This window comes from Oncorhynchus gorbuscha, linkage group LG15 (genome assembly GCF_021184085.1).
Source record: "Oncorhynchus gorbuscha isolate QuinsamMale2020 ecotype Even-year linkage group LG15, OgorEven_v1.0, whole genome shotgun sequence".
NCBI classification, from domain to species: Eukaryota; Metazoa; Chordata; class Actinopteri; order Salmoniformes; family Salmonidae; genus Oncorhynchus; species Oncorhynchus gorbuscha.
This window is the reverse complement of record NC_060187.1, coordinates 68,283,621-68,299,010: the sequence shown is the minus strand read 5'-3', so window position 1 is coordinate 68,299,010 and position 15,390 is coordinate 68,283,621. Positions and strand designations below refer to the sequence as shown.

The window sequence follows — 15,390 nt, the reverse complement described above, 5'->3', positions numbered from 1 at the left end:
ATTTTTAGTTTCTGTTCATTTAAGTTTTTTATTTGAACAGTGAAATATCAATGTTCTTTCGATATTCTTCGATGCGATGTGTGTAATGTCGGCTGTTGTTGTGTGCAAAGAAATGGGCGGGTGAATTAATTATTGCAAGGGATTCTGGGATCCAGGGTTTAAATTCAAGTAGTTGGATTTTCAATAGGATAAAGCAGAGATTTATGAAATTGGCAACTGTGAGTTCTTCATGATCAATGCGTTCGTTTAACTCAATAGAAATAACCTTTTAATATGCTCACTATGTCCAGATAGTGTCACTTTACAGCCTGCCTATAAAATGGACTCATTCTTTCCACAGAGATATATGCAATTATTAGCATATTACATATTTAGTAGAATAGTTGTATTAATATATAAACAGCGATCAAAACGTGTTTTAAGTTAAATGTGGGTCTCAGTAAAACAAAATGAGACTGGTGAAAACTGTTGCCTTTGAGTGCGTCCCAATTCTACTGCTCGCTCGCCTTCTGGAGTTGGCAAGAAGTGGCAGTGAATTCCCAATGAGCATGATTGACATTTCAGTGCTGACGAAGGCGGGCTCGGACTAGAACAGGGACAACCGGCATTTACACGGATTATTTCCTAAATCGATTTGCAATTACTTGTTGTGAGAATATGAATTAAAAGTCGACGTAAGTAAACCATTATACCTATCACACCCTGAATGTTTATGCGGTTATTTTTATATCTGCGCTGCGACTTTTTGTTGTGAAGACAACTGTTACTATGTTGCAGGACTTTAGTCTGCAAATGACTGTCAAATTTGAGCAGTCACTTTTGTAGGGACCAATAAATCCTATTTTGTAATTAATGTGAAACTAATGTCTATTTTTTTTTAAATAGCCTAGCCTACTGACATTGTGTTGACTGCATTGTCGCCTAGAAGTAACCACACACAATTCTCAACTATTGTTTCATTAGAAAAATATCACCAATGTTTAAGAATGATAAATGATAAAACAACACTTTTTTGTTTTGTTTTTGTCCTTCTATCGGTTATTTGGATATCAACGGGCTTAGATATCAGTAGAGCTTTTGGTGTCCTTGATGACAGATGACAGGACAAAAGGAAAATATTGAGGATAGCCAAACGTTTACCATTGAAGTTGGATATTGCCACATGCAGAGATGGATTTTGGAGAAGTCAACACAGCCACAAAACCTCCAATAGGGTAAGTGTGAGGAATTTGAGGTCTCTAATAAATGTGTGTCTTTCCCACTCCAAATGTGTATATTAATAAGTATTGTGTTTGAATACCTGTTCAAACAATCCAATTATCATAATATTGAGGAATGGTGATGGAGACAGACTTGGTCATAAGGTGACTTGATACAAGGGAAACATGGAGAATGCCTATGTGTCACCTAGCAGGCCTTTGCATATATCTCATATATATATATATATATATATATATATGAGGCTATATTCTTTAAAAACAATATACACTTCATGAATTGTTGTAAGCCTAAACCATTCTTTCTCTCTCTGTAGTTGTCAGTAGACACATCAAAAGCCATAGCATACAGTATTGTATGTATTGTCAGGCAGAGAATTCCAGTGTAGTTGAATTCTATGGAAACAACTTGCATGACCCCTGATTGGAAAACAACTATGGGCCAGTCCACAACAGAAGCTTTTGTGCAGTGGCAGTTACTGCATTTTTACTGTCTCTGTAGTTCTTTTGTCACCTCTGTTGTTGTTGACTCAATATGCTGCATCTTCTTCCCGTTGGCGAAGGCAACACAAAACATCATCTCTAAAACTGCTGGGTTACGCTGTTTAGGCACTTTAAATATATCCTAATCTACACAATTACATCATACAGTGTAATTCAAATCTTCTTACAGACGTAAATCGGACACTTCAGTACTGGGATTGTTGTATAGTTATTATTCTATATCTTTTTGTGCAGAAACACGTTCTATCCTTCAGACGTCATAATGTGGTAGAATCTATTTACTGGTGTTGTTGTGGGAGGCTGAAGTCCACAACCCTTATTACCTGCAAGTAAACCAAATCCTTTGTATGTTGCACCCATGGTCCTGCATCTCCTCCACCCCGCTGAAGGCTTGTATATAATCACCTCCTATGACATGTTGCAGAAAGCACATGATGAATAGTGGTTATTTAAAGACAGCAGTTGCTGAACATTCCTCTCTGCTCTGCCTGTCCCTCTGAAGACCAATGGTGCCATTTCCTTGGTTGTTCCCATTGACTGAACATTTTTCAAATCTCTTTTTCAAGTGATCCCTGGCCAAGAAAAGCAGTAGATGGGTCATTCCATTGATTAGGTGCCTTTTGAGTAGTGTAACTTGGTGAAAATAAATAAGTACATTCAAAATGTATTTTATGTCATAAAGAGCACGTTCAACATATTAAAAAACATGTTTTCCCATCTCAAGAGATTAAATAAAGAAATGACTGTAGTAAGTGCCTATTTACAGGGTTGAGGATTTATTAAATCAGACATTAAATCCCCTTGACAGGGATAATGGAAGCTTGTTGTGTGCAGGGAATATTAAATGCAAGCTTCACAACAACAAAACATTTGTAAAACATTTCTAGTTTTGGTAACAAGGTATATGTGTTATGCTCGATCCGCTCAGTTTTCCACCACAAAATACCAGAAAATTGTTTTTTTTTAAGTAAAAAAAAAAGAGTAGAACCAGCTCACTTGCTTTTGGACTATGATTTGACTATTAGATGATCAATGTTATTTTAAAAAAAATTAATGTGAGTTCAACAGGGCTGACCTTTAAACATTTTTTTTTAAATGATCACCTTAAAATGAATCACTAATCACATGAGATAAATAATAGTTTTCAGAAATGACTATCAAAGCAACAAAACTATGGCTTTACAATGATGATGAAAACTTGGGGTTAAGTGAGTTAAAATCTTCCTGGAAGTCAGAGGGACATGTCAAAATGCTAAAGGTTTTTAGTCATATAAAAAATCAGATTAATTTAATTTCTATGTGATCTATATTAAAGGGTACATTATTTAATATAACAGGTTTTTCTAATTCAATATTTGTCCACAATTTCTTCTTAAAATATGAATGGATGCAAAAGGCACTCATTTCGGGGAACGACTCAGTTATTAGATTAATATTTTTTTTAAATCTCAACGAAACATGTCAAATGTATTAACTTTACCAGTTGGTAAAAAGGTTCTCTTTAGATTACTATGACGTCTGCCATCTGTTAGCTGACTTACTGACAAAAGGAGAACAGCCTAACGTCATCACAGAGGCGGTAGTAGCTTTATTTTACATGGCAAAAACAAGAAGGGAGGTTTAAAGTGAAACGGAGCCCATAAAACACTCACAGGGAGGTAAGAATGTCCACTTCTGAGGAGATGGATTATGTCCCAAATGGCACCCTATTTCCTATATAGTATAGTGCACTACGTTTGACCAGTGTCCTATGGTCAGAAGTAGTACACTACATAGGGATTAGGGTGCCATTTGGGACAAAACTTCAGACATCCTGAGATTCCAGACAGCCTTTTTTGGTTAGCTAGCCCAGAGAGCCTTGCTCTTCCTAGCTCTGCTCTGCCTTATTTTGCTATAGGATGTTATAGGGAGTCCAATCCTGATCACAACAGTATGTGTTTAATTTTATGTGTTATTTATTTTGCACATTATCATAAAGAAGATGACACAATTGGAGAATAGTCCCGCTTACTATTTTGGTGTGTTTCAACCATGTGGATACTCCCTGTATATTGTGACAAACAGTTATAGTATAACTGCTCTGGAGTTAGCTTGAGTCTATTTGTTGTTTCTCTTTTGTGTGAATTGGAGCATTGTGTGTGTTTTTAGGGGCTATGAGCAGTCCCAGTCCCAGTCCCAGGTCTAAAAGGCTAAAGTGTACAGACCTAGGCCAACAGTCTTAATTAGAATTGTGTGTGTTTACTACTGTAAATGCCTGGGCCTGGTGTTGTTGTGTCTGAGCTAAGGGACCATCTATAAGGGTGTATTAATGGGTCTAAGCCCAAATTGTCTACAGAGCAGGCATTTCTATTTGTTTTTCAAGAGAAGATCATTTTAAGCTTTTTGCAAAATGAAAGAGCAGTGATGTACTGTTAGTGGTGGTATATGGCTGGAAATAACTACTCCTGTTTTACTGGCCATCGGGTTTAAAATGACCTGACTGCCTGGCACTAGTCTTTATAAATAGTTCTCTGACTGCCTGGCACTAGTCTTTATAAATAGTTCTCTGACTGCCTGGCACTAGTCTTTATAAATAGTTCTCTGACTGCCTGGCACTAGTCTTTAACAAATAATTCTGACTGCTACCACATGCAGCAGATTAATTACTTCCATGGACTCTTCAGTGCATATGCTCTACTTGTATTGGGACCTGCCCTATCAGTTTTACTATTGTTTACGCAGTTACAACTCAAGTAAGAATAGTTTTGAAGAGAATACGTTTCAACTTATTGGTAGGTTACATCATAATTATGTAGACACATATGCATACCCATAGTCAAGAGGGCAAAATGAACACGCTTTAAGTGTGTCATTACTCTACAGCAGTCTGTTGACTAGTTGCACTGTCCTCTCCTGCATGGTGGATATGAGGGGCTGTTTGAACACAAGTTGAGCACTAAGCGACAAGACCTATTTTGGGCCACTGTCAGACTGTGTAGTCTGAGGATTGTGTGGTAGGTGGGTTTGAGGTGAAGACTGATCAGTGTACAGTACAGTTGAGACTAGCCCCAAATATTAGGTTAGGTGTGGTAGTAATCCTGTGTTCATTAATGACATTGTTCTTACATTGGTTGGTTTGGATGTTTGATTGTTATTTCACCTGCACCATCACACTGTGGATGGCAGACTCTGAGTAAGAGGAAGAGCAGCTGTTGATTATAATGATGCTTTAGGTTATCATACGGTGATGCTAGTACTGACACTAGTTTACATCTATTTCCTTTTTCACACCTTTACTGCAGTAGCCTCCCCTTATTTAACAAATACCATAATCATATGTTCATCTCATTCTGACTGGAAGTGTCTATGGCTAAAAGAGGAGTGGTATAATATGTGTTTCTCTGAGTCCTTCCCTGCAGCAGAGCTTTGTTAATTGAGGGAGTTGCTTGGGGAGTATGGAACAAGCTAATTGTTATTTCCTGCTGTTCTGTTCCCTCCCTCCCCAGTCCCCACTGCTCAGTGCTCTACTCCCTGTCCTGTGGGATATTACCCTCCACCAGGGATGGTTTCACACACACAGCAGCTGGTCTAGAGGGCCAGGTTATACAGTATAATCCTGGTCTGCATCTCAAATGGCACACTACTCCTTATATAGCGCACTACTTTTGACCTTGGCCCATAGGGCTCTGGTACAAAAGTAGTGCACTATATACTGTAGGGATGCAGACCTGGTGTAAAGGGTTGGCTATACAGTATAGGGGTCTCTTGTTTGCACTGGCATGTGCAATCCTCGAGGATTAGGTTCTGAGAGAGACTGAATCCTGTCCAGACACACGTGGAACACGGTCTCTTCTCATGACATGGGTCATGGCTAAGTAAGAGTTGGTCTGAGCCCGGGGTCTGAAGCGGTCAGTGGATCAGAGCAGAGACTTAGACTGCTTCCCAAATGGCAACCTATTCTCTACATAGTTCCCTACTTTTGATCAAAGCCCTATGGACCCTCGTCAAAAGTAGTGCACTATATAGAAATAGGGTGCTCTTTGGGACACTGACATACAGTGCCTTGCTAAAGTATTCGGCCCCCTTGAACTTTGCGACCTTTTGCCACATTCCAGGCTTCAAACATAAAGATATAAAACTGTATTTTTTTGTGAAGAATCAACAACAAGTGGGACACAATCATGAAGTGGAACGACATTTATTGGATATTTCAAACTTTTTTAACAAATCAAAAACTGAAAAATTGGGCGTGCAAAATTATTCAGCCCCCTTAAGTTAATACTTTGTAGCGCCACCTTTTGCTGCGATTACAGCTGTAAGTCGCTTGGGGTATGTCTCTATCAGTTTTGCACATCGAGAGACTGAACATTTTTCCCATTCCTACTTGCAAAACAACTCGAGCTCAGTGAGGTTGGATGGAGAGCATTTGTGAACAGCAGTTTTCAGTTCTTTCCACAGATTCTCGATTGGATTCAGGTCTGGACTTTGACTTGGCCATTCTAACACCTGGATATGTTTATTTTTGAACCATTCCATTGTAGATTTTGCTTTATGTTTTGGATCATTGTCTTGTTGGAAGACAAATCTCTTTCTTACAGAATGGTCCTGTATTTGGCTCCATCCATCTTCCCATCAATTTTAACCATCTTCCCTGTCCCTGCTGAAGAAAAGCAGGCCCAAACCATGATGCTGCCACCACCATGTTTGACAGTGGGGATGTTGTGTTCAGGGTGATGAGCTGTGTTGGTTTTACGCCAAACATAACGTTTTGTATTGTTGCCAAAAAGTTCGTTTTTGGTTTCATCTGACCAGAGCACCTTCTTCCACATGTTTGGTGTGTCTCCCAGGTGGCTTGTGGCAAACTTTAACCGACACTTTTTATGGATATCTTTTAAGAAATGGCTTTCTTCTTGCCACTCTTCCATAAAGGCCAGATTTGTGCAATATACGACTGATTGTTGTCCTATGGACAGAGTCTCCCACCTCAGCTGTAGATCTCTGCAGTTCATCCAGAGTGATCATGGGCCTCTTGGCTGCATCTCTGATCAGTCTTCTCCTTGTATGAGCTGAAAGTTTAGAGGGACGGCCAGGTCTTGGTAGATTTGCAGTGGTCTGATACGCCTTCCATTTCAATATTATCGCTTGCACAGTGCTCCTTGGGATGTTTAAAGCTTGGGAAATCTTTTTGTATCCAAATCCGGCTTTAAACTTCTTCACAACAGTATCTCGGACCTGCCTGGTGTGTTCCTTGTTCTTCATGATGCTCTCTGCGCTTTTAACGGACCTCTGAGACTATCACAGTGCAGGTTCATTTATACGGAGACTTGATTACACACAGGTGGATTGTATTTATCATCATTAGTCATTTAGGTCAACATTGGATCATTCAGAGATCCTCACTGAACTTCTGGAGAGAGTTTGCTGCACTGAAAGTAAAGGGGCTGAATAATTTTGCACGCCCAATTTTTCAGTTTTTGATTTGTTAAAAAGGTTTGAAATATCCAATAAATGTAGTTCCACTTCATGAATGTGTCCCACTTGTTGTTGATTCTTCACAAAAAAATACAGTTTTATATCTTTATGTTTGAAGCCTGAAATGTGGCAAAAGGTCGCAAAGTTCAAGGGGGCCGAATACTTTAGCAAGGCACTGTATGTATAAACTGTACTCAATACCATCTACTGTATCTTGCCTATGCCGCTCTGTACCATCACTCATTCATATATCTTTATGTACATATTCTTTATCCCCTTACACTTGTCTATAAGGTAGTAGTTTTGGAATTGTTAGCTAGATTACTTGTTGGTTATTGCTGCATTGTCGGAACTAGAAGCACAAGCATTTCGCTACACTCGCATTAACATCTGCTAACCATGTGTATGTGACAGATAAAATGTGATTTGATTTGACATGGAACCCAAAGGATCCTACCTATAGGGACAGCCAAAGAACCCTGTTTTCTAAGAGTGTAGTTGAAGTGAATATGTTGACTGTTTTTTCCTGTGGCTGTAATTACTTATGTGATCTCTCACCTTCAGTCATACATAGACCAGGCAGCCCTGAGTCACCAACCAACCAGGAGCGGATGACCAGACCTAGGCACCTAGGTTACATGTCTCTGACTACTGTGAAGGGAAGAGGGGTGGTGTCTGGTTTGTTACAGTACGACAAGTGGTGCCTCTGCCGTCAGAGAGAACGGCAGCCCAGAGATGCTCTTCTCTTTTTTATGTATCTCTCTCTCTTGCTGCTAATGAGTAATTTATTCCAGAAGGGACCTTTGTTAGAGCCAAAGGAGCTGTGTTCACTTGTTCCCCTAGAGATGTGGTTATAATCAGTACAGTCCTGTTCCTCCCAGAACCATCAGCTTTGGAACGGTCCGAGGCTAGCAGAACTGGAGTATTCTGAGCATGGTGTGTAATGGTTCGAGGCTAGCAGAACTGGAGTATTCTGAGCATGGTGTGTAATGGTCCGAGGCTAGCAGAACTGGAGTATTCTGAGCATGGTGTGTAATGGTCTGAGGCTAGCAGAACTGGAGTATTCTGAGCATGGTGTGTAATGGTCCGAGGCTAGCATAGCTGTAGTATTCTGAGCATGGTGTGTAATGGTCCGAGGCTAGCAGAACTGGAGTATTCTGAGCATGGTGTGTAATGGGGTGAGGCTAGCATAGCTGTAGTATTCTGAGCATGGTGTGTAATGGTCCGAGGCTAGCATAGCTGGAGTATTCTGAGCATGGTGTGTAATGGTCTGAGGCTAGCATAGCTGGAGTATTCTGAGCATGGTGTAGCGTGTGTGGGTGGGTAATGATAGAGCATGGCATTTGGGAAGAGGCCATGGGGGGGAGGAGTGATGTTGGAGTGCTCTACTGGAACGGAATACGTCCTCTACATAGTCTACAACCGAAACATCCACATAGGCCTCAATAGTGACTCACCCGCTATCATTATCTAAAAAGGGAAACATTTTAAATCTATACGCAACAAAAATAATACACCCCCAAACACTTCGGATACACCGCGAACCATAACCTCAACATAATGAAAACAGCAAGGCAAATATATGAAAATATTTGTGGGCTTATGTTTTCATTTAAAAACCAATACAACCTTCATGATCTAGTTCTTGGTACATTCTTTTATTATACTGATTTGACTTTAGGCTACCTGTTGGTGTTTTCCGTGCTACTGTGCTCAGAGAACTGGGTATTGTATTGTAGTAGAGCCAAATACAGTTTTAAATGGACACTTCAGAGAGCACAGGCCAGGTTGTTATCATCAGAAAGCCAATGAAGACCTTGCCATCTCAGCAATAAAACAGGGTGGGCTTTAGTCTACCCCTTCGAGTGGTTTGTCATTTGAGAGTCAGGGCATATGCTGAATTAGGAAGCTGCATGCTCTCAGCAACCGCAAACAAATGCCTCTGTGGAGCTCAAATGTCCCCTAGATGCATGTGGGTCATTCACTTTCTGCAGGATACTTCTATCAGTCATAAATACCCAGCTGCTACCAAATAGAGAGCAAGTCTCTCTCTCTCCTAGTGGTGTAAATATAGGTTGCTATGAGAACACATGGCTCCCAGAGAGCATGCTGCCATTGTTGCTCTGTGGAGTGGCTGAGGGTGAGGGTATTCACTGTCTGTCCTCTGCTCAATAGGGGGGAAACTCGAGTGACAACCGACAAGAATAGCATTAGTTCTTACGTGTGGAAGGGTTAAAGAGATTCTCAAGGTAGTGTTTCCCCTATATTATTTTAGCAGAGGTGGCTCTAAATTGTTGCAACCGCTGCAAAAAAAATGTTTTATTTTTATATACACACACACACACAGTACCAGCCAAAAGTTTGGACACACCTACTAATTCCAGGGTTTTCTTTATTTTTACTATTTTCTAGAATAACATTGTAGAATAACAGTGAATACATCAAAACTATGAAATAACACATGGAATCATGTAGTATCCAAAAAAGTGTTAAACAAATCAAAATATTTTATATTTGAGATTCTTCAAAGCAGCCTCCCTTTGCCTTGATGAAAGCTTTGCACACTCTTGGCATTCTCTCAACCAGCTTCACTTGGTTTTGGTGTATTCACTGTTATTCTACAATGTAGAAAATAGTAAAAAATAAACAAAAACGTTTGAATGAGTAGGTGTGTCCAAACTTTTGACTGGTATTGTGTGTGTGTTTGTATGTGTATATATTTATATACATACTACCGTTCAAAAGTAATTACTTAGAAATATCCTTGTTTATGAAAGAAAAGCATTTTTTTGTCCGTTTAAAATAGCATTAAAAAAAATACAAATTGTGTGAATTTTACCCCCTTTTCTCCCCAATTTTGTGGTATCCAATTGTTAGTAACTACTATCTTGTCTCATCGCTACAACTCCCGTACGGGCTCGGGAGAGACTAAGGTCGAAAGCGATGCGTCCTCCGACCCAACCACTGCTTTAACACAGCGCGCATCCAACCTGGAAGCAAGCCGCACCAATGTGTCAGAGGAAACACCGTGCACCTGGCGACCTGGTTAGCGAGCACTGCGCCCGGCCCGCCACAGGAGTCGCGCGCGATGAGACAAGGATATCACTACCGGCCAAGCCCTCCCTAACCCGGACGACGCTTGGCCAATTGTGCGTCGCCCCACGGCCGGCTGCGACAGAGCCTGGGCGCGAACCCAGGGTCTCTGGTGGCACAATTGCAGTGCCCTAGACCACTGCGCCACCCAGGAGGCAAAATAACATTGAATTGATCAGAAATACAGTGTAGACATTGTTAGTGTTGTAAATGACTATTGTAGCTGGAAACGGCTGATTTTTAAAAATGGAATATCTACATAGGCGTACAGAGGCCCATTATCAGCAACCATCAATCCTGTGTTACAAAGAGACATTGTGTTAGCTAATCCAAGTTTATAATTTTAAAAGGCCAATTGATCATTAGAAAACCCTTTTGCAATAATGTTCGTACAGCTGAAAACTGTTGTTCTGATTAAAGAAGCAATCAAACTGGCCTTCTTTAGTCTAGTTTAGTATCTGGAGAATCAGAATTTATGGGTTCGATTACAGGCTCAAAATGTCAAGAAACAAAGAACTTTCTTCTGAAACTTGTCAGTCTATTCTGGATTCTGAGAAATTAAGGCTATTCCATGCGAGAAATTGCCAAGAAACTGAAGATCTCGTACAACGCTATGTACTATTCCCTTCACAGATCAGCGCAAACTGGCCCTAACCAAAATTGAAAGAGGAGTCGGGGCCCCGGTGCACAACTGAGCAAGAGGACAAATACATTACTGTCTAGTTTGAAAAACAGACGCCTCACAAGTCCTCAACTGGCATCTTCATGAAATAGTACCCGCAAAACACCAGTCTCAACGTCAACGGTGAAGAGACGACTCCGGGATGCTGGCCTTCTAGGCAGAGTTCCTCTGTCCAGTGTCTGTTCTTTTGCTCATCTTTTCTTTTTATTGGACAGTCTGAGATATGGCTTTTTCTTTGCAACTCTGCCTGGAAGGCCAGCATCCCGGAGTCGCCTCTTCACTGTTGACGTTGAGACTGCTGTTTTGCGGGTACTGTTTAGTGAAGCTACCAGTTGAGTACTTGTGAGGCGTCTGTTCCTTAATGGACAAAAAATTAGCTTTTCTTTCAAAAACAAGGATATTTCTAAGTGACATCAAACATTTGAAAAATTGTGTGTGTATTTTATATATATATATTATATATATATATATATTATATTATATATATATCATATTATATATATCATATTATATTATATATATATTTATATATACGTACACACAACTGTTCAAAAGTTTGGGGTCACTTAGAAATATCCTTGTTTTTGAAAGAAAAGCTCATTTTTTGTCCATTATATTTATATATATATTTATTTGTTTATTTCATTTGTAACTTTTTACCCCTTTTTCGTGATATCCAATTGTCCCATTGCTGCAACTCCCATATGGACTCAGGAGAGGCGAAGGTCGAGAGTCCTCCGAAACGCGACCCTGCCAAGAAGCACTGCTTCTTGACACATTGCTCTCGTAACCCGGAAGCCAGCCACACCAATGTGTCAGAGGAATCACCATACAACTGGGGACCGATGTCCGTGTGCATGCGCCCAGCCCTCCACAGGAGTCACCAGAGCACAATGGGACAAGGACATCCCAGCAGGCCAACCCTTCCCTATCCCGGACGAAGCTGGGACAATTATGTGCCCCCTCATCGGTCTCCCGGTTGAATCCGGCTGCGTCATGGCATGGGATTGAACTCTGGTCTCTAGTGACTCCTCAAGCAGTGCCTTAGACCGCTGCGCCACTCAGGAGGCTATATATATAGCATATGTATATATATATGTATATATATATAGCATATATATATATATATATATATATCTCTGCCGAGATGTGCTTTTAAATACATGTAGATAGTCGTTGGCTCAATTACTGGAAGTCTATGGGAACACTAGTAGCAATCCACAGTCTTTCATTGATGTGTGCTGACAGTCTCTCTTTCTCTCTCAGCACTTGGACACCCTCCAAATGAAGGCAGATTTTTTTTCTTCCTCAGTCCTTAATCAATAGCTAGTCTGTTGTGGTATTGAAAGATCCCAAATGAGATGGCCAAAGATTTCTAAAACCAGATCAAGCTGCTTTAGCAGACAATGAGAACAATGGGTGAACTATATAATTATCCAAATAAGTATTATATTTCCCGATATTTACTTGTTTATTCTCCTTTCATATTATTAATAAAAACATTGAAATCAAATCTTCAATGTTTATATTTTGATCAGTTCCTTCATGTTATTGTATGCTAAGAAAAGCACTATAATATCAGGAAATAGAATATTAAGATTTTCCTTTACCTTACTACTATTTGTGTACTGTGTGTATGTTCCAATAGGATCCTAGTTCATATGTAGTATAGTATGGAGTTACTAATAATATGCAGGTATTTCATATGCTAATTATGGTCAGTTAAATACATGTCTGTTGGAGTGAAATGGGTCACTTGTTTTATTACTCCGTAGTATGCCTAAATGCAGTGTCTACTTTTTAAAGGATAGTGCTCCCATTGTTTGGGTCTAATCCCATTGTGCTGCATAGAACTGGCCATGACAGGTGTCTCTCACCACAGTCTCTGCGTCCCAAATGGCGCACTATTCACTTTATAGTGCACTGCATGAGATTGACCAGGGTCTATAGGGTTCTGCTCAAAAGTGATGCACCATATACAGATTAGGGTGCCATTTGGGATGCACTAGTGTTTCCCCTAACTTCAACTTCTAAAATGACAGGTTGTCATTGTGTACGTCTCTCTTCATCAGGTCTAAACTGGCTCCTGCTTCCCTGCTTCTAATACACTACAGTACAAAACTCTACTAACATATTACACTATTTTAATAAGACCCAGAGAAAGAAGGAATATTTATATTTCCAGAATGATTTTGTCAGGATAACTTAAGAACCTCATACAGTACAAGCTCTTATCAGTCTTTCCTTGCAGAGTGAGTTGTATCTCCCACTGACTCCCTGCTTCCTTTATTGTTGTCCAATACAACAGAGAGCATTATTGATATGAACTTGAGCCCTGTGGCAGAAAGAGCACAGAGGGGTTAACTTATTTTAACTGGATAGTTGCCTAGAGTGGAGCAGAGTCTTATTTGGGCCTTGGAATGTGAACAGTCCCATGCACACAGAGACTAATCTCGTAATCAGTCTAACACAACACCAGGGTAACAAACTACCAGGTCAGATTATAGAAGTAGTACCGATTCACTGGTTAGCTAGATACCCTACAGCTACTGCGGTTCCTGTGCTGTGGGGCTTGTTGTGATGCTTACACACTCCCACTGGGTCTAAACAGCTAGGTTAAGTTTATAGCAGTAGTAGGCCACTCCTCTCAACACCTAGCTGGTTGGTTAGTCACTGGATACTCCCTACTGTAGTGCCCTGTGCTGTACTGTGGGGTGGTGTTGTTGACCATATCATACTGTAACTATCTATGACAATCCCTACTGCAATATAATCCTGCAATGATTACAGCTGTGAGTCTTTGGGGGTAAGTCTCTAAGAGCTTTGCCCACCTGGACTGGACAATATTTGCCCATTATTCTTTAAAATATTATTGAAATGAATTGTTGATGATTGCTAGACAGCCATTTTCAAGTCTTGCTATAGATTTCCAAGCTGATTTAAGCCAAAACTGTAACCCGGGTCACTCAGGAACATATAATGTCGTGGTGGTATGCAACTCGTGTAGATTTCGGCTAACCCTTGCTGTTGACAAGCATACCCATATTATGATACAGCCACCACCATGCTTGAAAATATGAAGAGTGATACTCAGTGATGTGTTGTATTGGATTTGCTCCAAACATTCCACTTTGTATTCAGGACAAAATGTTCATTTCTTTGCCACACTTTGTGTGTTCTTTGTGGTTGAGTCTGTGCTTGAAATTCACTACTCGATTGAGGGACCTTACAATTATCTGTATGTGTGGGGTACAGAGATTGGGTAGTCATTAAAAAATCATCTTAACCACCATATTGAATATGGATTGAGTCCATGCAACATTTATTATGTGACTTGTGAAGCACATTTTTACTCCTAAATGTATTTAGGCTTGACATAACAAAGGGGTTGAATACTTATTGACTTAAGACATTTCAGCTTTAACATTTTTTTATGAATTGTTCTACAATCAACATTGCACTTTGACTTTATGGGGTATTGTGTGTAGACACAAGATCTCAATTGAATCCATTTTAAATTTGGGCTGTAACACCAAAATTGTGGAAAAGTAAAGGGGCGTGAATAATTTCTGAAGGCACTGGATTTACTAAATCATTGCCACATTGCCATCATTGCCACATTTTGAACCTTTATTTAATTATTAGTAGTATTTGTTTTATTTTGCCGAGGTGCGCTTTGGGCACACTGGTTGAATCAACGTTGTTTCCACATAATTTAAATGAAATGACGTTGAACCAATGTGGAATACACACTGAATTGACATCTGTACCCCAGTTAGGGTTAATATAGAATTGTCTGGTGATAAAATGAAACTGTCCTTGATTTACAGATTAGTTTCAAAGGAAGAGAACATAATTTAATGTTCATGTATTTTGGAGTACAATGTCCTTTAAAAGAAAGTCACCAGAAGTGACCTTCTCACAGTCGTTCAACAAAATCTTGTATGTGTTTCCATTGGATTGTGTGTTGAGTTAAAACATAATATCTCGGGTTGATTCCTTTCACAACTGGCCAATGAAGTGGAGAGAGCAGACTGAATGGTTCTGTGAAAGGTCCATTTGTAACCCAGTCACTCAGGAAACTGCACTTACTGCCCAGCTCAGAAACTGAGTTTTCTTCTCTCTTTAGGAGATTCTCTCATCGCCCAAAAGCGTGTGTGTGTGTGTGCATTGGCCGACTCTGGAGACAAGGGCATGCTAAGATCTCAGTCTCGAGCGGGGGTGTACGAGTTGTTGTCCCAACATCAAACACACAGGTGCATTCTCCCTGACCCATTCATAGTGGTATACTGCAATACACTGGTTTTGATCATTAAGTTCTATTCATTTCATCGCCCTCTCTCTGGTGTTTTACATTTACATTTACATTTACATTTAAGTCATTTAGCAGACGCTCTTATCCAGAGCGACTTACAAATTGGTGCATTCACCTTATGACATCCA

At 40.0% G+C, this 15,390-nt stretch overlaps 1 protein-coding gene across 6 annotated transcripts in view; it reads left to right on the top strand.

Moving 5' to 3' along the window:
- The first annotated feature begins 283 nt into the window (after positions 1-283).
- The window catches only part of LOC123997865 (protein cordon-bleu-like), a 64,132-nt gene continuing 49,025 nt past the window's right edge, over positions 284-15,390 (top strand). For 2 of the 6 annotated variants that reach the window (XM_046302495.1, XM_046302494.1), the window contains exons 1-2: positions 287-674; positions 1,063-1,214. In XM_046302495.1, the coding sequence (XP_046158451.1) occupies positions 1,171-1,214 (44 nt within the window). In that variant the 5' untranslated portion in view covers positions 287-674; positions 1,063-1,170. Of the gene's footprint in view, positions 675-1,062; positions 1,215-15,390 lie in introns of all 6 variants that reach the window. The other 4 variants (XM_046302493.1, XM_046302498.1, XM_046302497.1 and 1 more) reach the window with 4 other exon arrangements.